General features: G+C 30.5%; 1 protein-coding gene across 1 annotated transcript in view; it reads right to left on the bottom strand.

The window, feature by feature from the left end:
* The window catches only part of LOC111028807 (high affinity cationic amino acid transporter 1-like), a 22177-nt gene extending 8152 nt beyond the window's left edge, over nucleotides 1-14025 (bottom strand). Inside the window, exons 1-4 of the mRNA XM_022307567.1 lie at nucleotides 13532-14025; nucleotides 5489-5714; nucleotides 3415-3543; nucleotides 2049-2204 (exon numbers count right to left, since the gene is read on the bottom strand). Of these exons, the coding sequence (XP_022163259.1) occupies nucleotides 2049-2204; nucleotides 3415-3543; nucleotides 5489-5714; nucleotides 13532-13558 (538 nt within the window). The 5' untranslated portion in view covers nucleotides 13559-14025. The remainder of the gene's footprint in view (nucleotides 1-2048; nucleotides 2205-3414; nucleotides 3544-5488; nucleotides 5715-13531) is intronic.
* Between the last annotated feature and the right edge of the window lie 392 nt (nucleotides 14026-14417).

Here is a 14417-nt window from a genome sequence, read left to right as displayed (position 1 = left end):
CAGAAACCTACGGGTGCCCCATTCGAAATTCTGCCAAAACAAACACACACGTGTTCCCCCTACCGTTCCAAAAACCTACAAACCATCAATACAAAAATCTACAGTACCTACTAATAGCTAATGGCCACAGTTGCCGGGCTCAGGATCAATTAAAAAAAAAAAAAAAATGTTATTATTTAAATTTAAAAGCTAAATTACTATATTTTTTTTTAAATCAATACATTTCAGTATTTAATTACAAAATTATATTTTTTTATCTTTGATTTTAAGTGAGATAATATTATTAAGCACTCAAATCAAAACATTTTTTTAGCTAATAGTTTATCTTCGTTATGGCTGATTTACTGCCATAATATAAGCTGTACACATCATAACATTGTTCTAATAAATTGTTCAAACCATTTTTACTAATCTATTATTACGATAAAAGTGCCTTACGCACGAAATATTTTCACTTTTTTAACTATGCGAGTGGTATCTCCCAATTATTATACTGTCGATTTAAGACAATTATTATTAACTGCCGTCGAATGTGAACAGATTACATTCGGGCATTTAACTCATCATATTTATACATCCATGCCATTCAATTAAAGACGATTTAATTGCTTAAATAGTTATTGTACACGCGATAATCATCCAGACGCACGTCAGCAGACCAATAAATTGATAACATGGCGTTCGAATGAGACCGCTGCGCTAAATAAGAAACGCGTCAATATCTCATTGTCGCAGACGATCGAAACTCTTTAACTGATTTTGAGCGTTGTTTCCATCATAATATTAAAACTATATACCCCCTACACGACTCCTCCTCAATCGACAGACTTACTCGATTAAATTCTCATTCGTCCTCATGCGGTTCTACTGTATACAATTGATATGAGATCTGTAGAACCAGCGGGTCTCTTCTCGCCCCAGAGAAATAATTAATTGGTTATTGACTATCACATATGGCGCCTACGCAAACATGGTCGTGGTAAGCACGTAGTCGAAAGGAACACCGTAGGTATAACATTATTACCCAAATAAAAACTATCACCCCAATCGCATTCCCTTCGTAGACTATACACAATGCAATGGCCGTTCTATCGATTCCGCCGAAACGACCTTTTTACCGGTAGGAAACTTGTCGATTAAGCCAGCTATAATATTATATACATCGTGTAAAAAAAGGATTTCGTAATTGATATTTTCGAACGGAAAAGTCAATCAATTGTACCTAAATAAAAAATGTAAATTTTGTATTGAATCTTTTTAAAATACTTAGACTCTTGTAAATAGGAATGTGTCATTAGAAAGTATACTGTAATAATAATAATAATAATAATAATAATAATAATATACACAATAATATTGGTCTTGACATGAAGATAATAATCGTAGAAGATGAAAGTATATCAATACATATAACTAACCTGATTGTATATTTTATTATTTAATATCTTTTTTTTTCAGATAATATTATGTTTGTGTTTAAAATAATTTATCGCTGTAGACGACAATTTATGACAATTATTTAAATTGAAAAAAAAATAGGGTCTTAAGTTATACATAACCATGGTTATTAGTTTATTACACAATATAAATTAATTAATATTATCATTATTTAAGTACCAAAAGCCCGATTTTAATTTTGAAAACATATTTGAATTCCTAAAAATCTCTTTTTTGGTTAGGGAGGAAATGGATTTTCTATTTACTGTATTGTTTAATATTAGTATAGTACCAAATAATTTTCATTTTTTTTTTCAAAATGCACTTTTACGTAAGTGTTATTAAAAAAATTCATTTTCTACCTACACAGACAAGAAGCAAAGGAATCAAATATTTTTTAAAAATTGAGATTAGACTTTTAGAAATATACTTATTGGTCTAAATCCACGAAATTGCTTTCGACAGCCACATATGTTCTCATTTCATTTTTTTTTTGCGTAATATTTATTTTCAACACTTTCATAATATCACACACTCTTACAATACCGTTGTGTAATTATACAAACACTTACCGAATCGTATATATTATATGCAAAGATGTTTACACTTACGCGAAATGATGACGATCACTAAGAATGACGCAAGGTCGGGATAATCGGCCAAGAAGCCGATGTGTATGGGGAAATATTCAGTCATGTATCTCCTCTGTGGATTTCCCAGCAGAGAATCACAGTAATTGCTCATGGCCTTGGCCACAGCAGCGGTTCCTGAAATATACAAATAAAAGCGGATAACGAACGAACGGGGCTGCGAGGCGGTCCAAAACCGATACAATAATATTGCGTTGGTATTAAAACGCCTGCAAATCGCACTCCGAAAGACCAAGAGAGTAATAATAATAATAATAATAATAATAATAATATCATCATCGACGACGACGAATCTTGACATTATATATTATAAATATTGTTGTCCATCGTGGGACGTTCAAAAATATTTTTTTGTGAGAGCCGCACACTCGGGTGTCGTATGAGTTGCATAACCGTCACCCCGTGCCAAGTGTCAACAATTTATATTAGTTATCAAGTAAATCTCAAACAACAGCCGCAGATAGTTCTATCCACAGTCTTGTTGCAAACAGACAATTTTTAAGGAATTAAATATACGCATTTTTCTAGGCGAGTTCATGTGGGTCTTGTAAATGTGTTAGTGTGTGTGTTGATACTTGATAATTTTCATTTCCAGAATGTACTTTCTGTCAATCATTCCGGTGGACCTAATAACACCGGGTCATAATTATTGATAATATTTTTAATTTAAATTTCAAATCATTAACATTTTAAATATTTGAACAAAATATTATATTACCGGATTTGTGTTGTGAAATTTCAAATTTAATAAATTGGCCTGATCGATTTCAATTAGATATGATAAACAACGCTTTTACCTATCAGTATTTAAAATTTTAATGGTCCATCGGTACGAATGATAATAAATTAGTAAATTCTTGCTAAAATACCTGACCGTTTGCAATCCCCTCGAGAGGACAAGCATAATGTTTCATCTCCGTCTTATTATATACGTATACAACATGGATCATTCTCCACTCATTATAATCCATATTACTCAGTCATTTTTAAATTATATGGAATTGATCTTTAGTACAATTTGAAGGTAACCACTTGTAGCCGTAAGTAACCAGTGATATTTTTTACCTATTTATTTAGTTAGTATTTTTTTTTATAAAATTGGTGGTTTCACAACTAAAAACAGAGAAAAATGGATTATTTTTAACATACAATTCGCGAATGTTGTACGTTCGTAAGACGAAGACAATAACACACGGGAGTGTGTCGTCTTCTTAATAATAATAGATTATTGTCGTCGCCGTTAATTTTTTTATTATTTTACTCTCTGTTGGTCGGCAGTGTGAGTGCAGGACATCAGCTTAACTATTAAAGTGACCATAGATATTACCAATGAGATGTTCGATGAGCAGATTCCAACCAATGACGAACGCGGTGAACTCTCCAACTGCCACGTAACTGTAGATATACGCAGATCCAGCTTTGGGCACTCGGCCAGCAAACTCAGCATAACATAGTCCTGGAAACATTCGTGTCAATATTATATTGGCGTTTTTTTTAATCTCAGTCTGAGGTTTTTAAGGAAAGACAAATTTGAAAAATTATAGTAAGATTGGACATTTGAGAAAAACTATTTCTTTTTTCCATGAGATTTTTCTATAAATTTGTATTTACTTATAAATGGTTGCTATTTGTCTTAATATATTATTATTTTTTATAAATTAACGCCAATAAGCTTTTACAATGGGAACGACATAATCGACTAAAATGAGAGTAACTTAATGAAAGAATATAACAATAATAATAAAAAAAGGAAATAATATAGTAAACACAATTTAAATATAACTAAATACAATAAATAAGAAACAAAATACAAAAACAAGTTATTCAGGGATTATAGTTTCTGAGCATATGGTGTAATGGGTCCGATGGGTGATTATGGCCTTAGGAAGTGGAGTGGCTTGGTACAGTGAACGGAAACTTGTTGCGAGTAGAGTCTGATGGAACTCTAAAATAGATTCTTCCAAGAATATCAGGAGCATCCAGAGACCCAATTAAAAGAGAAACAACGGATTGCTTGTCAACTGGATGTCACGGACGAGTGAATAGTCATGATTGGTAAGTGGGATCTTAGGATATAGGAGACATACGATAAAAAATCTGTTTGAACATGTCCAAGGCGAAGTTGGTCTTTAGCAAGGAAAGGGTGCCATACAATAACACCATATTCAAGAAGAACAATCCTAACAAGTGAAAAATACAAATTATAATAATATTAAGTAGAAATTAGTGTTTTGTTTTGATATAAATTGTTGCCGCTGGTTTTATATAATAATCGGGTATAATAATTTTTATATTTGGCTACTTTATTTTTTTCTGAAATTAAGAAATTTAAAAAGTAAAAACTACTGGACCGTTTTCAATAAATGTTATATAACTTATATCAATAGATTCTTGAGGTTTGGAGAGTGTTATTATAGTTTATTTTTTCAATCCCTATAGGTAGCTCACACACGAATATTTTTGTTTATTTCAATGGTTGCTATTGGTTAAATAGTATATTACTATTATATTTAGTAGAAATAAAGTTTAACTTTATTTTTGACAAATTTGCATCACGGGCAATGCAAAACAATATAAAACTCCTATAAATAAATCTGGTGTGATGTGAAATCTTTGACAGTTTATATCGCACTGCTAATCAGAGGTATTATAACAATACAATAGGTCATCCATTTAACATAACCTAAGATACTCAACATAACAAATGAAATTTGAAAAAATAATTTTAAGTCAATTAAAACCAATTTAAAAAATAATTAGTTTTTACTATTTTTATACCTAGTTATAATTTTAAATTCTGACCTTAAGGGATGAATGTATTTTTGATTGTTTTACATTTTCACCAAAAATATTACATTTTAATTCCTTAACATAAAGAGTAGGTAACAAAGCTTAAAATTATTTTATTTAATATTTATAAGAAATTCTACTTTAGAAGAGTAATGTTGCTTGCATAGATTTTTACTCAAATACGCAAAAAAAACTATAGAATCTAAGCAATAGAAAACGTCCACATATTGTATCTGCAGAATTATTATTCTGAGTTAAATTTAGAAGAATAATGCATTATTGTAGTATTCATACACCTAAATATTCCAACCCTGGTCATTAATATACCTACAATCAACATATTATATACATGGGTGGCAGATATTTGTTCCACGATTCTGGTGTAACAACTAACAAGCAACATGCCTAGAAACATTACTACATAATATAGGTGGTACCCTCCTCCCGGTATATTATGCGTATAATGTATATGTGATATTATACTGGGAGGTAAGTTTATAATATCACGGATGAACCTCGCATTCCCCAGGTAAAATTATCCGAAATCAGGATATTCTGACTCCGACCGATTTAAATATTAATTCCACAGCTGAAATCGAGCTCGTCCTTACCGGAAAACGCAGACACGACGGCGGCGATGGCGAAGGACAGGACTACGGCTGGGCCAGCGATGGATTTGGCCACTGCTCCAGCCAACACGTACACACCGCATCCCAATGTGGAGCCAGTGCCCAATGCGGTCAAGTCGAAGAAGGTCAACACCCTATTGAGTTTTTCTTTGCTCGGTTCGTCCGAATCGGTCTTTTTCCTTGTCAACGCCCACGTCAACGAATCCGTCTGTTGGACACATAATATAAATCAAAACTAGGTATTAGACCCGACATAACCACACTACCTATGTGCCTATGAATATTTTATCTGACCATTTGATTTCCAAGCAAACACGATTAAAACCAAAGTAATAAACCATCGACATCGTATTATATAGTATTATTGTACTATAAAATGGCGGTTTTGAGGTGGGATGATCAAATAAGAGTTGTTTTATGCAATTTTAATCTTTCCTAGTTGTATTCAGTACCTAACTTATCCTGTACTTTTTTTATGACAAAGTTACGTAATTATTGTTATTTGAATATTAGTTTAATATTTCGTATACATATAATATTAATCACAATACTTATTTTAAATTATAATAAACTATGGGTAATATTAATTATTCGAGTATTTTGTAGTGTGTATACATTATTGCGCTTGTGAGTTATAATTAAATAGGTACATAAAAACTAGATATTTTTTTCAGCAAGAATTCGTACATAGGTAGATATAGGTACTGCAGGATAATAATGACGTATAATTATTGTTCAGTACAGAATATTATGTTTTTTTTTCTCGATTTGAATTACCCATATAATAATAATGAACAAAAAAAAACACAAAATGGTGGACTCAGCGAGGACACAACAATCATTAAGTACCAGCTTGTTTTTTATGATGGAATTGTGAAGTTAAGTATGAATATAGTATCATGGTAAAAACTAATATAAAAATGTGATTACTGATTACATGCGCACAGTTGATAGGCGTCGTAAGACTCGCAAGAGCAACGGAACTCTATCTATATATCTGTAAACTTCCAATAGTTGTAGAAAAATCGAATACCGACATTAATTTATTAAAAATGGCTGTGGTTCTTTTAATTAACAATTTTCCAGTAATTGATACACACATTAAGCCGAGAGTAATATTTAAAATGTATGAAATTGTTACCATTCATGAATTCCTAGAAACTTAATTAGCATACTGGCGGGGCTATTGCTCAAACAACAACCTCATAAATCAACTAGATGGGTGTAATAGCTGAGATAGTAAATCTATAATAATTCCGTGAAATCAGATAATATAATTGTAAAACAATAGCTTAAATATAAGTCGATACTAGTCAGTAATAATTAATAATCATAACCACGAACCTAGTTATTCACATTTTACAAAAAAAACAACTTTACCATCCAAAACGGGCAAATGTAGTATGAGCCTGGGATTACCTTTTTTATTGTAAACTCTGCCCGGACATTTCAGGCAATAAAAATGTTGATTGTAAACACGACACAATAATATTTTCACAGATAAAAATATATATAATACTATAATAAGCACAACATTATTTTATTAGTTTGTTAGTAGATAATATATTATATAATTTGATTCTGTTCTAAAATATTTTAAATACATTTAATAATATGAAACTTAAAATTAAATCAAAAAATTAATTTTGGAGGACAATGCTGCGTTCTCTGGTTAATGTAAATGTATTTCAAAAATAATATAAAATAGTTAATAATTCTATTGTTATAAGAAGATCTGAACATATTTTTTTTATTCGGGCCGGGTCCGAGTTTACAATAGATCTTTCGGACTTTTTTTCCCCTAGGTTTCTCCGAACTTACAATCGCCCTCCACGACTCCACTACTATATCTGCAAGGATATTGTTCGATTTTCGAGATCTAGGGTCAAAGATAATAGAACTTAAAGCCTCTCTAAGGGAGTTCGCAAGTTAGGTAAGGTCAAAAACAACATATTTGACGTACCCTATCTCGTGTTGTGTCTTGGGCCCCTTCACGCTACTCACCCACACTCAAAATAAACATTTATATGCTACTATACTGTTGAAATTGTATTCAATTAATTATTTAAAAACATCATCATCTGTATCTCTGGCAGAGCGCACGCAAAAGCATTTTTATAACTGTTATTTTGTCCACTTGACATCAAATACAAATCATTTAGAATATTACAAAAGAACATTTAGTTTTACGATTTTTGAAGCAGCTCTTGTTATAATTATAATATTGTATTATGATGCTTAATATGCGAAAACCATAAAAAGATGTGTAAAAAATAAAAATTGATAAAATAAATAATAATTATACAAAAACAACAATATACAGCTAGAAATTAAATTAAGTGTATTTATATTTTATTATTATTGGTTAATCACAAACGTTATACAAATTTAGTGACAAAGCTAATTGGATGATTGTTATCGCTTTACTGCTTTAATTCCTATATTTGTAAATTGCTAAAGCATAGATAACACGACAGAGTTGTTTAGTATTATTGCTTTTATAGCGTGTGATCATTTATGATACTTGGGCACTTGGCAACTGTAACACGTGATATGAGTATTTTTTATTAAATTCATACTACAATCTGACGCGTCTAACATGCTTTTCACGTCATTTGCATTCAAATTCGGTAGATAAGTATGGTAAACAAATTAAGTATACAACTTATTTTAAAAATGTACTAACATAAAAAATTATTGCAAACAAATAGTATCAAAAATGGACCACTGACAAGACCCAACTATATTTATATTACACACATTTTCAATTTAAAATTAATCTATAAAAAGATCATCAATTAGGTAACTGGCCTGGTATATACTATATAGTATAGATGCCGAGTGAACATCGGCATTTAGTAGGCACTGAGAAGGATGTGCTAAATTTGAATTCAATGATAAATCATAGGTTAGGTGAATATAATGATAAATGATTGAATACGATGAAAAACGTTGGTGAGCGAAAACTGTTAACATTTTGGAAATCAAGGTTACCAAACAATTTTAGATTTTAATAATAATAATAACATTTTTTAAAACAAATTTTGTATTATTTTATTAGTTTTTCCCTACTATTTAAAAAATAAGTACCTACTGAGTTTTTTCAATTTTTTCCTCACAAAATTATCAACTATAGATCCGATTTCTTACCAGAAACCTCCCCCGAATTTTATGGTCAGAGCGTTTTTCTATTAAAAAAAGAAGCGCCTTTAGATACACTTAAGAACACGCTATAAAATCAATAAATTATCGGCCTTGCTAAGAATCAAAAAAAAATATAATCACTTTTTGTCTGCAGTATCGAAATTTTAAAGTTAGTATAAGAATTCAACAATTGCTGTTCACTAAAAAAATCTCACATCGTAGTAAAACCATAAAAGTTCTTTTAAATCTAAAATGCGGAAAAACATATTATTATATTGTGGGCATTTAACGCTATCAAAATCGATTACAAAACCATGCTTGACTTAATAAGCTTATTATAGTGTACCTACTTAATAGAATTACAGTACCTATGCTACAACATATTAATATGTACATTTATGGTTTTATTAGTCAAATTTTTGCGTCTTTATATATCCCAGTTCATGGTAAATGTGCTATACATATTGTTATAATAAAAAAATGATATCAATATTATTATTATTCCGATGTAACTCCGAAGACTATAAAAATGTGAATAATATTTCTGTAATATTATGGGGGCTATATAAAGTTCTTAACACGCAATAATAATCATGGTTACATTCAAGTTTTAAGTGTGACATAAGAGCACACTAAAAAAAAAAAAAATGTATGGTAATAAATAAATATTTACACGAGTCTATGGTTACATGGGTCACCGCCGATGAGAATTATTATTGATCGCTTCACTCGATACTTCGATTTTATTATACGTATTGTTAAGGGGTTCGTGCAAGAACTAGACAGCTCCATTTTTCGTCAAAATAGGATTTTAATTGAATTTGAAATCCGACCAAACGTATGGAATATAATGTAACTGGGAGCTATCTGGTATTTTTTCCCGTTGAAAAACCAGATAGCTCCGGGTTTTTTTCTATGTTTTTTGAAAAGTCTTGAAAATTGGAGTGGTCTGGCGGCTCTTATGTGGACCCTTTCAATTATTAAACATATATGCCTATACGAAGTCCAGTGCTTTAAATTAGTTCGACTAAAATTGGTGGTACATGCATATTAATATAATAATAATATATCGGATGGTGTGAAATCTATGATCCGCCAAAAAATCTAAAACGCACTAGTTTATGCTTGCATCAGTGCTACTCATGAAGTTCAGGGTCCATAGCCGATGGTCAAAGTGTGTGTACCATGAATATGATACCATTTGTCTATGCTTTTAACGAATAGTGATGATTTTATTATTAACATAATATTATTATTTATCATCATTAAATGGAGTTACAATTTTGAACACATTTAATATACCACCTTCTAAAAAAAATGAAATCAACTCGCTGCAAGTGTATAATCAACAATAATTTTAATTAACGATGATTATTAATTTAAATCGGTAATCACTTTATCAGACATCAGTCTTTTTTCTCGTTCGTGCTCTGTTATTATTTACTTTTATCAACTGCATTAGTGCATTGTTACTCTTAAAAATAAAATTAGAGTGCATACTTTATTTTTATCATAGTACAGATTACAGAAGTATAAATAATATATGAATAAGTGCAATGAATTAAAAAAAAACCCGTACATCTCTGTGTGATTTTATGTTATTTTATAATTCGATTAAAACTAGTCTCGATCTCAAGTAGGACTGCAGATTGTATTAAAAAAAGAAAGTTATGTAAACATCGTTCCTCCGCATCACAACAAAATAAGGCCAATTCACGCCACTGGACGTATGACAACAGCGAAAAGCTCGAAGAAAAATCATATCCCGCTGTGTTGTAATAATATGATATTTATTGTAATACATAATAATAATCAGCTGTTTGTCATAATTTTAAAGTCTATTCGTGTTTTGGGAAAAGTGACAGTTTCCTTAATAATATTACGGGTTTGCGTATGTTATGTGGCTGGTCTTTTTTTTATCACTATAGCTATAGGTACCTATTTAAATATTATTTTATTATGACGAGTGAGTCGTGTCCCGGTGTCCGACCATCGGTTACGAACGTAGACAGTGCTGCAGAGTTTCCCGTATTACCTGTGTGAATGAACGCGACAAAACAATAATAATACAGCACATTATCGTGCATAATGATTTGCTGCAGTCTTTCAGAAAGCGAACTGAGATCGAATTTGGCGATTATATTATTATTGTAATAATTATCATTAAAATGATTAAAAGATTATTGTAACGTAATCGTTGCTTGGCCTAAATTATGTTGCGTAACTGCACGTCATTATCAATTTCCGATAGGCACAAACAAAGTAACATAAAAAAGTTTTTAGTATGTCGCGTGCGCCATATGTATTGTTCTCGCGCCGTGCCCCGCGCCGTACAGTCCTATTCATTATTATTATTATTTTGCGAAACAAACGACAAAACTGCTGCTGCAGTCATCGACGAATTATCGTATCAATTGTACATTTTTTTTATGCCGTCTCGTCGACTTTTACTTTTCCTAAAACGTCAGACACTAGTTTTCTAAACTTAAGCATCGAAAATAAAATATCAGGACAAAATATTATTGACCGAGTATTAACTTAATTCAGATACGATTGTTATCCAAACGTTCATCAAAGGTTTATTGTGTATTACTTACACTTTCTGCTAATCGTTTGAATTTGTGATAACTTTTTTTAAAAATTATTGTTTAAAAGATACAAGGATTGAAAACTCTCCTGGTAAATAAATAAACAGTTTAATAATAGTCAGACCCTTCCAAGTAATATCATAAGTACAAGTGCTAATGTATTAGTACAGTGAGAAAAAGTGTTGAATCGTGTAACACACTGCGTTTAAGGTCAAGAGATATTTGCTGTCATTTTTAGTATGCTGCATGTTAAGAAAATATTTTAAACATAATTTTTGCTATGTGTGAACACTGTAAACACCAAAATAATATTACTCCAATCCACACAGGTCGAAAAATATTAAAATAACATAACAATTAAAAATAAATTAAAGCTGTGTAATATATATTATTGAAAAAATAATCATCCAATAGAAAGACTTTGTTTAATTACCAAATAATATAATATTTAAATATGTAATAAAATAGTTTATTTTATTAATTTGAATATATTAAATTAATATTTTGTAAGTACCTATACCCTTAATTGATGTGTATTATTATTTACCATACTCATAATAATATAATAGATGGCAATAGGCATCCATCTTATTTTAAATCATACGTTATAAACAAATAACCTATATTATAAATGGAGAATTAAAAAAAAAATATGTTATAGGCACACATTGTAACATGTAGGTGCATAATAAGTATTTAAATAGAAAATAAAAAATACTAATGCTCTAATTAATAGTAATTTAATAAAGTACTTAGTAATATTTTCAGTACATATGAATAAAAATATTTTTGAGTACCTAATGAACATAATATTATTTTTTTTTCTTTTTAACAACAATCAAAATTATATAAATTTAAAAAAAAATGCATCAATTTTGAAACTCAAGTGTTGGGTGTTGGAAAGTAATATTTTACTAATAGAAATTAAAACATACAATATAAATAGCATGTTATACACCGGACTGCATAAAAAATTGCAAGCGGTCAAAAGTGAGGTAATTGTTCATTTAATATAATTTAGTGCCCATAATTGGTCAGTTACATTTTTGAGAACCATTGAATTAATCAATTTTGTATGCAACCCTGTATTAAATATTCAACCGCATAATAAACGACTTCATTAATACATTTAAAATACGTGATTTTTTTTTTTGTAATTTGAATTTGTAGTTTTTTTATTGCACAATCTATAAATATGTGGAACACTAATTGAAAATGGTGCATGAGATAAAATAAAAAATAATAAATACAACATGCGGTTCATAGGTTGAAGAGACAAAGAACTTTGAATATAATATATATAAATGTTTAAAATTATTTAAACCACAGTAAATTGGAATTTATTTTCATTTTTATAAACGAGCGGACTATTATGGTTAATTTTTCATTTTAATTACATCAATAAATGTTATTTCTTGATCAAAAAAATGTAAAAAAATTAATTTACATAATATTTCAGTTAAGTTTGTTAGACAGTGACTTAAATTAAATCTATATTACAATTATTGTAATCTTGTATGATGTGTTCATAATTTTCTTATCGTCATAATATTTTTATGACATCAAATTTAAGGGCAGCCTAGCTCTTCACTAATTATAATAAAAAAAATTGAAAAATTATTAAAATAAAATAAATAATCATCTTAGTTTGATTAGATGTGCAAATAAATCATTATTTACATTCATAACAAAATATTACAAAATTATATTTTCAATATAATTGTTTTGAATCTAATTCTTCTTTATTAATGACATTTTGTATTACTACCTATGTTTTCGGTGTGTTATCCGGTCATTTAGGCATAGGTACTACCTTTCATACTGATAAAATAAACGATGTGCAGACCACCAACCAAATGTTTTACCTGGGAGGATTAATCATACGCAAACGACAAATTCCTGAAAAATTTGCATTCGTCGTAGATCATAAAAGTAAATTGTTAAAAATGTTTAAGAGTTTTCTCTATTATTTAACAGGCAACAATATTCCTTGAACTTGAAGTTCCGCATTTGTAAGAATTTCAAAACGATTTAAATAACAAATTTAGCAAATACGCTTATTGTCTCTGAATGCATTGGTTGTACTTATAGGCACTACTACACTATATAATATAGGTATTTTATTACGGCGAGTTGAGCATTTTTATGATATAATATTATGTTCCTGGTTTTTCAAAATTATTTGTTTTCAAACTTAAAACCCTCGCCGTTATATTGGTATCGCTTGTCGCAAATTCGAATCGATTATTTCCGGATGACATAATATTATGGTCACGGAAAACGAATGACTTACCGATTTGTACCAAGGATCGTCCATCATGTAGTGTTATTATAATATCAGTACGACAAGTGTGGCGGTCGTCGTATGCGGTGACAACAAAATCAGGTAAAGCCGATTGAAATTTTATCGCGTACGTATATATAAATAATTAGTCGGCGTCTTATATTATATGTATTGGACTGTGAAGAAAACCGAACTATATCTTGTAAAACGTGGTAGGTACACCGCAATACAATTTTATTATTATTATTATATGCGTGTGTGCCGTATACTATATAATGCGAGCGCACTAATAAATTGAAAATCGTCGACGGCAGAAGCAGCAACTCGTCAAACGAATATCGATAAAAGGCACTGCGACGAGATATCACGTCGTGCGGATTATATACGGTATTTCGAACGCGAACTGTTGTGCGGTATAAATTAATAAAATATAATATTTTACGGCGAAACGGACTCGCGGTGTGCTGCCGACGAAACTCGAGCAGTGTCTGCGCCCGTTCTTCGGCCGGACAGTACTCTTTAAGCGACGCACTCCGCCGAAAGAGGGAAAATAATACTACAATAATTATGATGATAATAATAACCGTGGTATAGGTAATAGTGAGTAGTTATGGAAGAAGGTATCGTCGCCGCCGCGCGATTCGGCGAAGAACGTTCTCGGTAATTTTCGTATTGTTCAACTGCCGCCGCCTGTGGCCTCGAAACTTACGTGTTTTTTTTTTTTGTTTTTGTTTTTACGCGCCCAATATTATACTACTTACGTGCGATAGTCCGATATGTGCACGTGTGTGCAGTTCGGTTCGCGGACACGGCGTGTCTGATCTGATAGATTAAAAATTAAAAATTACAATAACCAACGAAAACACCTTGCAAATAATGATCGAGTTGAATTCCG

This window comes from Myzus persicae, unplaced genomic scaffold (assembly GCF_001856785.1).
Source record: "Myzus persicae strain clone G006 unplaced genomic scaffold, MPER_G0061.0, whole genome shotgun sequence".
Classification (NCBI taxonomy): domain Eukaryota; kingdom Metazoa; phylum Arthropoda; class Insecta; order Hemiptera; family Aphididae; genus Myzus; species Myzus persicae.
The sequence above is the reverse complement of the archived record's forward strand: the minus strand, read 5'-3'. Positions and strand labels throughout refer to the sequence as shown.